At 44.6% G+C, this 16,619-nt stretch overlaps 1 protein-coding gene across 1 annotated transcript in view; it reads right to left on the bottom strand.

Annotated features, from left to right (window-relative positions):
- The window catches only part of EPHB1 (EPH receptor B1), a 743,041-nt gene that overhangs the window by 215,063 nt on the left and 511,359 nt on the right, over nt 1-16,619 (bottom strand). The window contains exon 5 of the mRNA XM_006846598.1: nt 4,476-4,811. Coding sequence (XP_006846661.1) covers nt 4,476-4,811 — 336 coding nt within the window. The remainder of the gene's footprint in view (nt 1-4,475; nt 4,812-16,619) is intronic.

Genomic DNA, 16,619 nt, shown 5'->3' with positions numbered 1-16,619 from the left:
TTGTCATTCACTTAATTCTCTCTGACAGCCAGATGATCTGGCCATCAGTCTGAATTGGAGACCAGGTGCCAGAGAGTGACTTGGGGAGTTAGTGGTGATAACAACCGCTCTGCAGATAGCTTGGCCACTGGAACAGAGCGAGTATCACCTGATCTGCTTTATTTTCAACTCGGGGCAGCTGTATTCAGTGCAAAGAGGCCTCCCTGAGGACTTCACATTAACCTGAACTTGCATAATTCATGACCAAGCCTGATCAAAAATGATGGACATTTGTCTCCTGACAGCTAAAGTGGCCCTGTTATGTGGCAATAGATTAGAGAGAGCTTACAATTTACACCACCCATCATAATGCAATTTTAGATGAGGCTGAGGGTAGAATGGCTACAAACCTGAGTCTGAAGCCCAGATACTCACTTATTAGCTGTGAGATGCTGAGCAAGCTCTGCAAACATTCTGATCCGTTTCTTCACCTGACCCACATCATCTCTTGTCTAGAACTTGGCAGAGGCTTGTCCTCAAACATGGTACTTTTCTGCCCCCGCCTACACACCGGATAAGGACCAGTCCTGATATTTTTCAAGTGGTACAAGATCCTTAGTGGCTACAGACTTGACTGGGGATGTGATGGGAGAGCACAGCTCTCTCTGAATCTCAGAACTTCACAGACTCTTTGTGGTACTCCCAGTCACGAGTACAGAATTGCATCTACTATGTCCTCAATGGCCACAATGATGGTGTCTTCTTAGATCACAACCCTGAAACTTCACAAAAGTCTACAGCTGACTTTCAGGGATGGATTGATACCAATCATAGGCCAAATACAGTCTATGGTTGGCATCAGTCCATCAGAGTGATGCTGAGTACTCAGATAAGACTGGAAATTCTGCATCCATGGGGTGAGGCTCATGAGAGCTCCATGGGGTGGCATCATGTTTGGAAAGCCCTGAGAAAGAAGAAGATTACAACCCTGTCGTGCTGTATAGTAAGAACTGTATGTCCAGCCACAGCTGCAGTCCACAGCTCCTAAACAAAGGAGGAACCAACCCAGAGTACTAAGCCCTCTCCCAGGGTAGTTTGCTGTGCATTATGCATGTGGCTACAGATCAAGTCTAAAACCACTAGGTAGCCAACTTGTCCAACTCTTACATTCACTTTACAAATCCAATTCAGCTTGGAGACAGTTTGTTCTCTCAGCCCCCTACATACACATACACATAAACACACACACACACACACACACCACACCACCCCCTCCTATTCTCAACTCAGAGGCAGGGAAAAGCCTTTAGCAGTTCACTTCCATGTCAGAGACTATGTACTGTCCACCCTCCTCTCAGTGGTATGGCACTGGCTGGCTCTGCTGAAATGTCCCTCCATGCTCAGAGGATATAAAATGGGGAGTCCGAAGGGACTGTCGACACTCTCGGGCAGGGAACAGGAAGGCAAAGACAAAGGGGATGTCCTTCCGACTTTCCTTAAATCTAAGATTCCCTAAACCCCTCTTAACCTTGGCTTCCTTATCTAAAAACTGGGAGCAATGGTGTTCAAATCATAGGGTAATGATGAAGGGATTCAACATATTCCAAGATTCTTTGTAAATTCAAAACAAACACAAATGCAAGGTGTTACTATAACAATTATTACTTACCTAATTCCTCAGTCAGGACTGACTCAATGGTTCTCAGCCATTTCACAGAATTTGGGCAGTTTCAGGTACAGAGTAAGAACACAGTAAACACTTACAGAATGATTCAGTGATTGATTTCAGGACCAACTTTTGGTCAAACTCTTTCCCTGTCATTTACTCAACTCATGATCCAAACAGTAAAACAGTGGAGGCCACAGGTACTGACAGGGGTCTCCCCTTACCCTGAGGTCAGCTCTTGGCAGTCCAGTTGGAAGAGGGAGATTCATCTGTGTTTTATATCCAGAGTAGAAGAGCTTAAGGGCACACTGGGAAGAGTTTAGACAATGGCATCACCTACGGCGATACCTGGGTCCATCTACCTCATCCTAATGGATCTCAGTGATTTGGTTTGTGACGATGGTCAAGGATACTCTCTCTCTCATCTTTCACATCAAGTCAAGAGTATGTTCATGTTTCTAAACTGTTGGTTGAAAACAATTTGCACTCACCTGTGGATTCACCAAATCTGTATGACCACACAATGTTCCTCAGAGCCAATGCGGCCCACAGACTATGAATTATGGGTCAAGTGGATATTTGTTGAATAGTAGCCATGCGCCACCAAGAAGCAGATGCAACCTTTGTTCACCGACCGTAAACTTTCAGACATCAACACTCCAGAATTCCAAAAGAGAAATCTTAGATTGGAGGCTGACAATATAAACTCAGGAAAGATTATGAATAAAAGGTCTGACAATTGGGGAGAACAAAGGGTAAGAGAAAAGTGTTCTTGGAGGAGGAAATAAATGAAGGCAACACTAAATATTTTGGTTGTTGGAAATGCACGAACCCTTGCTGGAGGACTGGCCTATCAACCCCACTGCAGCCTGGGAAGGTGCAGATGGCAAGGCAAGCAGATGGGTAGGTTTGGGAATAGCAGGGTAAGGGAAGGGAGGAGCAGAAATAAAAGCAAACCGGTATAAGTGGCAGGTTTGTTAGCACATGCTTAGAGAGAGAGAAAAGACAGCCAAGCCCAGCGTAACATAACAGCCTGGCAGAATTGTTATTCCCAGAAGCTGGGGCACTAAAATATTTCAGCCAGTTTTCTGCCTTAAACTCTCCAAGGGAAACACAGCTAACAAAGGCTGCGCATGTTACATGCTCAACATAATACAGAAATTACCATTCTCTTTTCTTTGGGCAAGACAGACTGTCACAACCTTTGTCTCCATGGCACCGGGCTGTGGTCACCAGCTGGAGACTTCTACATTTCCATTCTTATTTTCTCACTACACACGTATGCATGTAAACACGTGACCATACACATACATACAAACACACACAGGAACACATACACGCTCACAGCAACAACGCAGCCATCTGGACAGCCATGCTCTCTGACAACACCTTTTTTTCTTCTCAGTTCTGACAGCTTAAGCCCAAGAATCATCTGCCATCAAAGATGCCTGGTATTAAAAGAGACAGAAAGAGTCTGAGGATAGGGAGACTGAGTAGAAAAGGGGAGAGCAGGAACAAGGAGGTTTAGAAGGAGGAGACAGAAAGCAGGAGAGAGAGCAAAGAGCGATGCAGGCCTATTGCTATTCTACTAACAAGCTATCCATTTAGAATCTGTTGATTGAGAAAAATCCATAGCTCCAGATAAGATCATGGTCCACTGCCTGTGAACCCCACTGTCGATAGATGAGATGTCACTTCCCCTCTCCAGCCTTGCACGGTCATCCCGGGAGAGGGATTGCTCATTTCTCTAACTCCCTTGATACTTACTGCATAGGTACTGAATGCATGCAGTGCTAAGAATACACTACCGTATAGGCTTGCAATTTATGTCTATGTCTTGTAAATTCTTCAGTTAATGAGTTTCATGGGGGAAGCAGTGGGATCCTAGCAGTATTGTATCCTTTACAGAGTTGAATCCACAGCTTGGACACAGTTGATCCTAAGTAACTGTTTCTTATTGATGAGTGAGTATATAAATAAATCAGGGAGGGAGTACAGGAATGGACTGGTTAAACAGATGTAAGAAACGGTTTGTTGTAAGAGGTGTGAAAAGTAATATGGCGAAAAGATCAGAAGAGTAAAGCATACAGAGATAAAGAGAAGAGAGGAAAATGTGTTCTGATATGTGCCCGTCACAGGGATGCAATGGCGATCAAGAGTGATCTATTGCCACCTATCTGAGGTCTCTATAACAGTGCAGCATTTATTTAGCAAGCTATAAAGGACAATGCACTCCTGAATTACATGGGTTTGATTGAAAAATAATCTATGACGGTAATACTGACATTATCATACGATTTCTGGGAAGTTTCTGTCATTGGGTTTTCTATTAAAGCAGCATCTATTCTCAGGGTCTTGGAGTGCTCCTACACCCACCCTATCCATCCAACCACTTGTCTGTCTGTCAGTCTATCCACCCACCCAGCCAGCCATCCGTACACACATTCATCCATTCACTCATTCACACAAGTATCCATCCATCTATTCATTTATCTGTCCTTCCATTGACTCATGCATACATCCATCCATCCACTTGTCTGTTTATCCATCTATCCCTCTACAAATCCTTACAACATTTTTGATCCTTGGCTGTAGGCAGAGCACGGGGTTCCTCTCTGGCTCAGATGTATATCTTACTCTCAGAAGTGAAACACTACACCTACCTTCTCCATGACCACAAAGGGCTATTGCCTGACCTTTTTACTCCTGAGAGGAGGCCTACAGGCAGATGCTCAGGCTGGATGGGGCTGCAGCTTTGTTTTGGCACAGAGACGGACAAAGAGCTAGCCAAACAGACAGACAGAAGGTTCATGGAAACCTCCAGACTCACCAGCTTGATTTGTGGTGATGTTGACAGACACATGCTGTGGGGGAAAAGGACTCTTGCTGGAGACTCCATTGACGGCCTGGATGTCAAAGGTGTAGGGGGTGTGGGCCCACAGACTGCTGATGGAGACCCTGCACTGCGTCAGGCCCAGCTGCCTGGGCACAAACTCCACATTGTCATCGCAGCGGGAGCAGCTTCGGCGATCTGCCCGGCACTTTTTGCAGATGATGTTGTAGGTCACATCATCCCGCCCACCTGTCTCCCGTGGAGGATGCCACTCCAGAATGATGGATGTCTCATTGACGATGGAGATGACATTCCGGGGACCTGATGGAACGCCTGTGGGGAGATAAAGGAGGGTGCAGTGAGTCTGAGAAGAAGTTCCCTTGACCAGGAACTCTTATCTTCTTTTGGTGCATTTCCAACCTCATCACCTCACCTCCCTCAGCCCCAGATCTCCATGTTCCCCTCCATTCCAAGAAAACAATGATGGGTAGAGATGGCAACCTGTTTCAAGCTCCCTTTTCAACTAACCTGCTTTCAATCACTTGCAGTAAGACCTTAGTGAAGTTCAAGACCTGTTTTTGAAGCCTCTTAGCTGTTTGGCCTTGGGCAGATTACAGCCTTGAACAGTGGCTAAGAGCCTGGGCTCTGGAGCCAGGCCACTGGACTTAAGTTTTAACTCTCTTACTCACTATCTACCTTACCTATGGAAAGTCACATGCATTCTCTATGCCTCAGTTATTTTATCTGAGAAATGGGGACAATATCAAAATGGTATCAGAGGATTTTTACAGGATTAGTTATATGTAAAAAAAAAAAAAAAAAAAAAAAGAACCTTTCCTAAATATAGCAAGTCAGCTGTTAAATGAAAATAAATAATTCATGCCTGAATAGTAAAGGTATTCAGGAGTACACTAAAAGCCAATTTTCAAGTCTGTGTAGATTCAGGGTGACCCCATGTGTATGTCAGTAGACCTGTGCTCCACAGGCTTTTTAATAGCTGAGTTTTAAGAAGTAGATCGCCAAGCCTTGCTTCCAAGGTGCCTCTGGGTGAATTCAAAACCTTCAACCTTTTCAATAGCAGCTGAACACATCAATCATTTGCACCACTCAGAGGCTTCAGGAGTGGACTCCAGGCTCCCTTGCTCCTCTGGTATTCTGATGTTCTATGGTTCTGGGTTTTCAGAGACCAGCTAGGATAACTACCCTTTGGATTTTGAAGCCCTGTCGCCTTCAATATCACAGTGGAGCTGAGATGTAACAACTCTTAGTGCACTCTGATCTCAGCTCATAAACTGGGAACTTCTGGCTCCTTGAAAGCGAGTACGAATCAGCTTATACCCTTCTCTCCTGTCTTCACATTAGGGTGAAGGTGTCTTTGATAGGGTACAACAATTCCATGCTTGACCCTGCCTTGTATCAAACTCTCCGAGCAGTTCCAGTCCCGTGGTCACAGAGGCAGGATGGGGTATGTATGGACTGGTGGTTGGAAAATGGGAAGACCCTTTGGTTCTCAGAACCAAGACACACTCTCCAATTAACCCTCTATTACAACATGAAAGAAAATACGTAGTATGTACTGGGTCCTTACTAGATTCCCATGGCCCTCAAAAGCCCTGAGAGCAGAGATGGCATATCCGGGAATCTCACACAGTTTTGAATCTATGTGATGTATGCCTGGTGGTAGGAGGCAGTCCAGGCTGCCAGAGCACATGGATAGATGGATACTCATTTAGCACAAGCTTCAGTGCATGAAGACAAGAAGTACAGTGCAGAGTGGGGTGTGAGGGACTCATGTAGTCACTGTATTGGAACCCATGGGATGCGATGTGAATTGGGGCATGTTCCAGGCACTCTTATAGCTGTTTTTCATGCATCTCCCCATCCCATCCCCCAAGAATTCTATCTGGAAGATGCAATTACTGACCCCATTTCACAGAAAAGGAAACTGAAGCTTAGCAAGAGGACTCGCTTTAGACCACGTGGGTCATAGAACTGAAGTCAGTGTGGAAACACACCCGAGTCTGGTTCCGAAGTCTTACTGAACAATGCCTTGCGCTGCTTTGGAGTGAGGCCAATTATTTTTATAAGCAATCCTTCTAAAGGAAAGAGGTCCTTTGGTGGTGCCAATGGGTCAAACCCACCCAGAGATACTGTAGAAGAAGGACCTGATGCTCTGCCCCTGAAAGAATACAGCCTGGGAAACCACGTGGGCAAGTTCCATTCTGCCCTAGAGTGCCACTCTGAGTAGGAATCTGCTCAATGGCACACAGCACACATCAACACAACTCTCAACTACTAACCTAAAGGTTGGCAACTCAAGTCGACCCAGCAGAGCTATGATCAGCTTCTATAAAGATCACAACCAAGGAAGTTCTATGCAGTAACGCTCTCCTAACACATGAGGTCACCATGAGTGAGAAGAGGCTCAATGGTGTTGTCTATTTTTGTAGTTGTTTTCGTTTTACTAGGGAAACCCTCCAGACTTACAGATATATGTTCTCTAAATATCAGCGGTCACGTCTGTGCGTGGCCTTTGTATGTCCCAGGACAGCAGGACATGTGAAGAAACTGACTGACCTGAACTGATTCACCCTCTCCTGCAAACTATCTGGATCATGGGTTTTGTGGAGCGCAGCCTATGGCTGTTGTACTCAATAAGCAAAGGTTGAGATGCCTTGTTGCAAAACTGTATAAAACTTGGTCTTTGTTACGAGGCCAAAATGTCACTGATGTATTGGCCTCAGTGCTGGGCATTTTGAGATGACTCCAAGACCCTCCTGCCCAAGCACAGAGCAGACCACAGCCTCAGGTTCCCAAAGGTCAAACCCTGCATATCCACCAAGTTTGACTGATGGAAATGAATCCATCTTCAAAGCCCCCCTTCAAATGGCAGGTTTGCAGGCACAGCCATTCAGGATAGTAATGTATTCAGAATTCACACACGTGACCATCGCCAGCTGAACGAGGACATGTGTAAAGTGGTTCATGCTGGAGACAGGAATCAAATGCCAACACACAAAATGAGGGAATAACAACAAGGTCGGGGGGCACCCGGGAAGGATTCTGTGTTGAATCAGTCAGCAGCAAGCAGTTAGAGCATAAAGCAAATACTAAATCGGATTCTATTAAAACATGAAAGAAAATCAGTACTGTACTATATAAAGTCCATTAGGCCTGAGCTACAGCACAACTCTTAAGCACACTTGCTACAGGGCAACAGTCATGACACATTTTTACTGAAGTCTTGCAAACAGCATTCAAGCATTCCCCACCCATCTGCCCAGGGATATTCATCTCTTCAAATCAGCAGACAGCGTGCAGCGGGAGGGCAGTCAGCACAGTCCCAGGTGAGCTCTTACTAGGCCAGGCGCACTGCACACCGCGCAATTCATTAACGTCCATGTTGTGCAATGTCTGTCTTGGATGTGTCTGTTTGCTTCAGACTGATGAGACTCAGACCACAAGCTCACAGCAGCCAACGCCACGGTTGCTTGTCTCACTTCTGCATAAGACAGCCTAGCATCACCTACCGGCTGCGGCTTTTCAAACCTATAACAAATGCATACACAGAATGTTTGCTACATGGGGCGTTGTTGTTGTTAGTTGCTGTCAAGTTGACACCTAGCCCACGGCAACCTCATGTACAACATGTCTCCAGCATGAACCACTTTACACATGTCCTAGGATGTTGTGGACTGAATGATTGTAATCGATATGGTTTTCCTTGACTTCTTTCCAGAAGGAGATTTCCAGGTCCTTCTTCTCAGTCCATCTTCACTGGAAGCGCTACTAAAAGCAGTGGCGGTACAATGATAAAGTTTCACCTTTTATGAGAGAATTAAGCAATGGGCTGCTACTCATAAGGTTGGTGGTTCAAACCCACCACTCTCAAGTAGAATGATGAGGCTGTCTGCGTCCATAAAGAGTTACAGTCTCAGGAACCCTAAAGAGGGTTGCTTTGAGTTGAAATTGACATGATGACAGTGAGTTTGGGTTCGGGGTATGAGGGAGACCCATGTTTGAGTCCCAGCCAATGCATCCCTTGTGCCAGCAATCTGTCAGTGAAAGCTTGTGCGTCACTGTGATGTACCGAGGAGATGCAGTACTTCCTGCAAAACCATTACTTTCTGGTATCCTCAGGACATACTGAGGTTATCACTCAAGTAGCAGCACTGGATGGAGAAACAGAGGCATGTACTGAGTCAGGAGCATGAGCACCCATCCCTACCCTCCTTCCATCATCTCCTCTCACCCTGGAGCGTTAACTTCATACATTCTCCTGACTCCATCTTCTCAACTTAAACATGCACAAATTGCCATCATTAAAACACAAACAAACAAAAAACCCCAAGGCATTTTCACTTGGCATCTCTACATTGTACACCTTCTTGACTTAGTTCTCCAAGTGAAATTTATCCAGTCTCTACTCTCCCCTGCTCCTCCAGGTGTGGCCTAGCTACTTCCTCAGTTCTCCATCAAGACTGCTTTTCCTTTGACTTCCTACTTGATGAACCCAGTGAACAAAATTCAATCCTTTTATCCCTGACATCAGCATCATCACCAGCCAGATGCCAGACCCTGAGAGTTGCATCTTCTCTGTTGCCTAATATACAGTCTATGACCACAGTGTGTCAGTTCTGTCCTTCTCCTCAGATCCTTCCCTTCTTGTACATCCCCACTGCCACTACTATCTCAGAACCACGGGACTCATCAATTTCCCTGTCCTATTGCAGAAACCCCTACTTAATTCTCCAACACTGCTCTTGCATCTCTCTCACACACTCTCTTTTGCCAGGATATGAATCCTCAAACACACATATAATCATCACATCCCTCTGCTCAAACACCTCTGACTTCCAGTCACTCAAAACACTTATCCTCCTTCCCATGCCATGCCCCCCATGTGTGCTTATGGCTCTTGATCTCTCTGCGGCTACTTGTCTCTTACCTCTTATAGTGGGGCCAATCCAAACACTTCTGTGGTTCTCCATGTTGACCCCAAGCTTCTGTACAGAGCTCCTTCCTCTGTTTGAAATTCTTCCTTCTGTTTACTTACTTGATGAACTCCTGTTCATCCTTTAAGATCCAGTGTTCTCAGAGTTCTACTAGGACAGAAACTTCCCTGACAACTCAGATATCTTCCCAGGAGTCCGCTTCTATACAGAAGGCTTCAATAACTTCATGGAAAATGGAATGAAAAGTAGTGTGGTTTGTCCACAAACATTCTGAAGTATCATCATATGCTTAACCCAGACTTGAAGTCTGGTACTTGTACTACATGCACTTAAACAGTAGACTGCTAACCAAAAGGCTGGTGGTTTAAATGCCCCCAACAAGAGTAAAACCTGGCAACTGTTTCTCCTAGAGAAAACTCTTTGGAACAGCTCTTTTACGTTGCTTGGGGTCACTATGACTTGACAGTACCCAACACTAATAGCAACCTGAACTTCAACACTGTGTTGTGAAAACCTTCTGAAGCACAATAGAATATTGTCTGATAAAGACACACCAGAAAAGACTAATTGTTAGAAAAGGACATTGTGTTTGACAAAGTAGAGAACCAGCCAAAAATGAGGGAAGCCCTCAGTGAGACATAATGACAGGCTAGGCGGAACAATGGCCTCCTGGATACCAAGGATCAGGAAGATGTTGCATGACTGGGTAACATTTCATTCCGTTATACCGAACATCACTGTCAGCTGGAATGCACAGCAACGGATGCCAACAACACGAGAGGAAAAGCAGCGGTCTTCCAAGAAGGTTTTTAAATGCTTATTTAGAAACAGCCTTTACATGAAGCAACCACCTGTACCTCCTGACCCATGGGAACATTTCAGAACAAATGTGTCTGCAGGGCATGGGATTGGTGCCTGGTCCCACAATTGTTGAGTCCAAGACTGAATAAATCTGAGTCTTCTCTTCCAAAGGCAGGAGCATACACTCAGCACAAACTCAGAGAACTAAGAGAATGCAACATGTCTGCTGTGTGTCCTCCCACATTGAGCATCTTAAGAGCAGGGACACATCCTATGCATATCAGAGCCAGCACGGAGCTGGGCACAAGGCATGGAGTGAGTGCGAGGGCACAGTTAGGGAGGTGACGAGTCTGAGCTACTAGGACTGGTACCCTATTCATGATCTCATTCATTTATTCACTCACTCACTCATTAACTTCTCTGCCAAATACACTGCACATTGATCTAGGTACTGAGGACACAGAACACAAAACACTGATGAGTTTCTGCTTTCTTATACCAAGTGAGAGAAAAATGACAAGAAAGATATAGTGATAGACAGATGTACACAATGATATGGGCAGTGTTGTTGGAAGCGACTGTTGAGTCGGTTCCAACTCATAGTGACTCTGTACAGGGTTTCTGAGGGGTGGCTGGTGATCTTGTGGTTCAACTGACCTAGTGGTTCAGTGCTTATCCTACAGCACCACACCAGGACTTCACAGAGATTGACAGAGCTATAGAAATGAGATGATCTCAGGTAGGGATAGTGTTCTTGTTGTTGTTAAGTACCATCAAGTCTGTTCTGATTCATAGCAACCCTGTACAGGGTTTCTGAGGAGGAGCTTGTAGGTTTGAACTGCGGACCTTGTGATACAAAGTCTAGTACTGATCCTACAGCACCATACCAGGAGACCAGTGTTTTTGCTAGTAGCTAGGTTGGCAGTTTGAAAGGCTTTCTGCTCCCATCAAGATTTACAGCCTCAGAAAACCTGTGCAGGGTCACTATGAGTCGGAACTGACTCCATGGGACTTAACAATTGAATCCTGATGACTCTGTGCATGCTGGAATGAAATACTGTCTGGTCCCCATTATCAGTTGCAGATCAGACCTTTGTGATCCATAGGATATTCACTTATTTTTTTGAAAACAGGTTCCCAAGCTTTTCTTCCCAATCTGTGCTAGTCTGGAAACTCCACTGACATCTATTCTACATCATAGTGACCTGCACACCTCTACAGACCTACTGACAGATAGGTGGTGACTGTACCTGTGGTGCACGGATGGGAATGGAACTCAGGTCTCCTGCAAGGTAAGAATTCTACCACTGGACCACCAGCGGCTGCATGATATGAAATAAAGCATTACCAAGCTTCAGACTGTTTCCCCATACTGCTGAGCTCCCTTACCCATGAGGCTTTCTCTGAGCTGGGCAAGCCAAGACCCATGGTCTAGATGACTGGAGCAATGATTCCAGATGGCAATGATCCATCAGCCTGAAGATAAGGGCCCACTCCTGTAGTCAGCATGCTTGGCATCTTTTGAGCCTGAGTGGAAAGCCCAGCCCATGCAAGTTTGGTCTCTGATTAAGTTTCCCTAGAGCAGGGGTGGGGAACATCCAATCCAGGAGCCATATTAGGCCCACAATATCATTTGATTTGGCCCTGCCAAGGCAACCACAGTTCCATCCATCACGTTGTTGTTGTTAAGTTCCTTCGAGTTGGTTCTGACTCATAGTGACCCTGTACAGGATTTTTAAGGGGAGGTTGGTAAATTCAAACAACCGACCTTAAGGTTCAAACTGACTTTGCAGTCTAGTGTTTATTCCACAGTGCCTTACCAGGCCATCACATTAGGGTGAGTAAATTAAATATTTGACCAAATGTAGCCAGCTTATTTTAAAGCTGTTAATTTTGTATGGTCTGCAAATGATGTTATAAATTTTGGTAAAAAAAAAAAAAAAAGGTTCTCCATCCCTGCCCTAGAGGAAAGGCCACATCCCCGTCCATTCAGATCCAATTACTAAGCTTGGGACTCGGCCTCTGCAGACAGTTCTAGTCCAGAACCAGGACTCCAAGTCCCATTCCCAGGAGGGAAACTAACAGAGGAAACCAAATGGACATATTAAAAGGGGGTATGGCGAGGAAGGCTAGAAGGAAGAAGAAAATCTGCTACCTCCATCAGAAAAAGCCCTCAGTAGATCACAGCGCAGGGCTCAGCACCACAGTCTCCAACTCTAAGCTCCCAATTCTTGTGTCCGCTTCCTTGTTTTTCTTAATTACACACAGGCATTTTGAAGCCTTTCTGATCTGTTGCCACGGTTACTACTGATGAAAGCATTCTACTAAAAGGGCCAGGGAAATCTAGTACTTTTTCAAAGATGGGGAAAGTATTAAGCTGTGATTTTCTGTTGGGGTAGAGGAGCATGGTGGATGTCCGGCTGTAGAGATAGGTCTCCAATGTTCTCTAGGATGTGCCTGAGAGGTTGACTCAGGCTGCTTGGAGCACAGTCAGCATCAGAATCTTTAGAGTTAGAAAGGGCGGATCTGTCAAGAACCACAGGGATAGCCCAGGTGTTGCCACATTAAGACAGAATCTCCCACTTCTTAATGTGATTTGAGCCAGATGAATTTTTAGACAATGGAGAGACAGGGTGGGTAGGAGAGAGCGTGTGAGTTTATTTGTAGACATTAAGCTGGAAATAGAAGCACTTCTGAGTAATCAAAGGGAAAATCTGCTGAAGACAGGTAAGCCCAGAAAGCCAAGTCCTTTATCAGAAATCTTAATCAGGCCAACCTCCTGGTCTCAGAGTTTTAAAGCGAACTACAGGCCTGTGCAAGGTGTCAAGTAGGCTGAGTGTCCAGCTAACTGGCTAACTCTGCAGGGTCTTCATCTTTACATCCCACCCTGAGGGAAGCTGGTGAGAAAATCGGTCATGGTGAGGTCATGATGTCCCAGGAGACCTCACGTGTAAGTTGGGACTGTGCTCCCCTGCTCCACACCAGAGGCCAATTCCATCCATTGTGTGCATAATCCCCTGGAGAATCAGATGAAATTAACAAATATTTTCCCCAGTAAAATGAATGTGTGTTTGAACATATATACACTTATCTGCATATTCTGAAGGGTTCATAGTACCCTAAAATCAACCAATGAGCCCCCTAAAATGTTCAGTGGCCAAATCAAAAATGGCTCTTTAATTGGACTTCTAAGTCTCCATTTCCTCCCCTGAAAAATGGTTGTTTTGAGGATTTAATGAGCTCTCCTCATTAATATGTTCAAGGAGTTTAGCTGTGTGGTTAGTACAAAGAGGAACTCAGTAACTATCAGCTATTAGCAGTAGTGGAGTCCTGATGTGGTGCTGCGGATGAATGTGCTGACTACAAAGTCTGAACCACAAGGTTGACAGTTCAAGCTCACCAGCCACTCCTCAGAAATCCAATACAGGGTTGCTATGAGTTGATGAAACTTAACATCACACAACAACAACGAGCAGAAGTAGTAGTACTGGATTATCTGGAGCCCTGCACTGCTCATTTAATTAAAAGTGATCAATTTCAGCCACATCTTCTTTGAACAGAGACAGAATACTCAGCATTGGACACAGCATCATGGAAACCATGAAAATAAGAAAGTTGCAGTCCTTGATGCTGGGAGACCCAGGTGCTTATCAGTATGTCAAGACCCTATACCTGAACTGTGATCAAACTGAGTGGTACAGATACAAAAGTTTAGAAATGCTTGGCAAAACGTAAGATCAGTGCAGAGCAATATATTTAGAGATGATGTCCAGTGGTTCTGCCCATAGGCTGGTGCTACAGTTGAGGAGAAGCACCTTGGAGGCTCTCTGCTCCAGTCAGTATTCTTCAGACAGTGTAGCTCCTGGGATCACACTGAAGAATGGAGTAGAAATGTGGCCTATTTATAGGCTGTCTTTCTAGAATGGGTGCAGCTCTGTGAAGTCTCATCCACATCCTTCGCATTACTTCTTGGGCTCATGACCTCTGTGTGCACCTGTATCGCTGCTTCCTAGTGTCTCAAGAGATGGTCTGGCTTTGAAATGGCTCTGGTCTTGCTTGTCCTTCCCCACTGAGATGACCCTGATATTCATCCTCTAATACTATCTTCTGCACCTGTGGGCAAGGAAATCCTTCCTTTATGCTTAAAGTGTGTGTTCTACTTAGCATTCCTTTAGGAGAAAGGGGTGAGATGGAGGTCTGGAAATGGGCCAGGAAGAATATTTACTACTCAGACTCCTGAGTATCATGAGTCAAGAAGCTGCAATAATGTAATATTCTCTTGGTTGACAAGAGTTGAGATTGTAGGGTGGAAAACTGACTGCATACTTCAATATAGACTGAGGGTTACGAGAGCATAGAAAAGAAACACCAGAATGATATTGAGGGAAATGGTATTGTAAGAGGCCAGGAAGACATGGGTGGGTGGCCACAGATTGGTTCAATAAAATAAGGGTTTTACCAGGGCATATCTTTACCTATTTCTCAATCTGATATAGCTACTTAAAGGAACCATGCGTGAATGACTGGAAGGCTTGCCTGAGAAGGTGGGTAGGTCTTTGAGATGTTAAAGGAGGTAGAAATGAATCAAGAAGTAAATGTAAGCATTGAGATGGATACTGTGGAGGTCTGAAGAAGTCTTTTATAGAGGCAAAATAGTCAGAAAACAAAATTTAGGATACTTGTGATGCCCTTGTCCTAAATGTCATATACAGGACTGGGAAGGTAGGTTGAGTGGAGGGCAATATGTCAAAAAAAAGTAAGTTTGCAAGTGTAAAAATGCAGTGTAATTATCAACTAATTGTGAAGTGAGCTTCATGTTCAGTTGTGGTATCTTCTTTGGTAACTGATTATTGAAAGAACTGTCAAAAGAAAATCACTTCTTTTTATCCTTTCTAACAGCCATTTGTAGATGTGACATTCCGCAATCCCCACATTGACAATCCTCAAGTTGACAATCCTAAAGTTGAACTGACATTCTCTCTTCTTCTACCCCTTCCTAAGTATTAATCAGTTCCTCTTCCAACACTCTCTGAGGTGAATTATTGGGAGAGGTTAGACAAGTGAGAACAGTATCTTCGAGGAATAGGTTGTGATGTGTGATGTTGGCTCAGAACCTTGGAGAAGGACATGCACTAGACCCAGTCTTTTCTCCAAGCTTCTCTTGCTGACAGTGGAGGAGATCATAAATATTATAAGCCAGGCAAAATAGTAACACAATGATAGGGGTTGGTGGAAGCAGCTGTTGTCAAGTCTTACCATGAAATGTGGGTGGTGCTAACTGAGGTCATATTGGGAAACTAGGAATAAGTTACTGGGTTCCTGATAGGAAGTTGTGGCATCCAAATGGACAAACTGGCAAGGCATCCTTCCCTGTGATCTTTGGGGAAAAGCAGACCATATGTTTGTTGTCTATGATCTTTGAGCCCTGAGCACTAGACATTTGGAACACTGTTCACTCAATATGAAAGTGATGTGTCTATGGTTTTGAGATATCCCATTTAAAATGGAGTTGTGCAATATACAAGAAGCAGGAGGGCAATATACAAGAAGATGGAGAATGGCAGAAGAAAGATGAATATAGGTGAAGACACAGGGAAGTATGCATGGGCTAAAGAGGATGGAGGTAAATGGTGATATATATATACACAAACTTGGAACAACAATGTTCTGAATGCAGATGCATGGATTGAGACACAGTATAAAAGGATAACAGCATTTGAAAGAGGATATCTTACGAGATTATTTACCTTTCCTGCAAACACAACCATGAATATGGTAGAGCAAAAAGCAGGCAAAATGATGAAAACATCCTTGTTGTTGTTGTTAGGTGCCATCGAGTTGGTACTGACTCATAGCAACCTTATGTACAGCAGAACTAAAACACTGCCCAATCCTGGGCCAACCTCACTACTGTTGCCATGCTTGAGTCCACAGATGCTGCCACTTGGCCAATCCATCTCACTGGGGGTCTGCCTCTTGTTCTCTGACCCTCCATGTTACCAAACATGATATCCTTCTCTAGCCACTGGTACCTCCTGACAATATGTCTGAAGTATGAGAGATGAAGTTTGGCCATCTTGGCCTTCAAGGAGCACTCTGGCTGAACTTCTTCCAAAACAGATCTATTGGTTCTTTTGTCAGGCCATGGCACTTTCAATATTCTCCTCCAACACCATAACTCAAATGCATCAATTCTTCTACGGTCTTCCTTATTCACTTTCCAGCTTTCATGAGGTTATTGAAAATACCATGGCTTGGGTCAGGTGCACCTTAGTGCTCTTCAACACTTTAAAAAGGTCTTGTGCAGAAGATTTGCCTAATGCTATATGTCGTTTGATTTCTTAACTGCTGCTTCCATGAGTGTTGATAGCTGATCCAAGAAAAA

The sequence above is a fragment of the Chrysochloris asiatica genome, unplaced genomic scaffold, assembly GCF_000296735.1.
Source record: "Chrysochloris asiatica unplaced genomic scaffold, ChrAsi1.0 scaffold00028, whole genome shotgun sequence".
Lineage (NCBI taxonomy): Eukaryota > Metazoa > Chordata > Mammalia > Afrosoricida > Chrysochloridae > Chrysochloris > Chrysochloris asiatica.
Note: the sequence above shows the minus strand (reverse complement) of the source record. Positions and strands in the feature narration are given on the sequence as shown.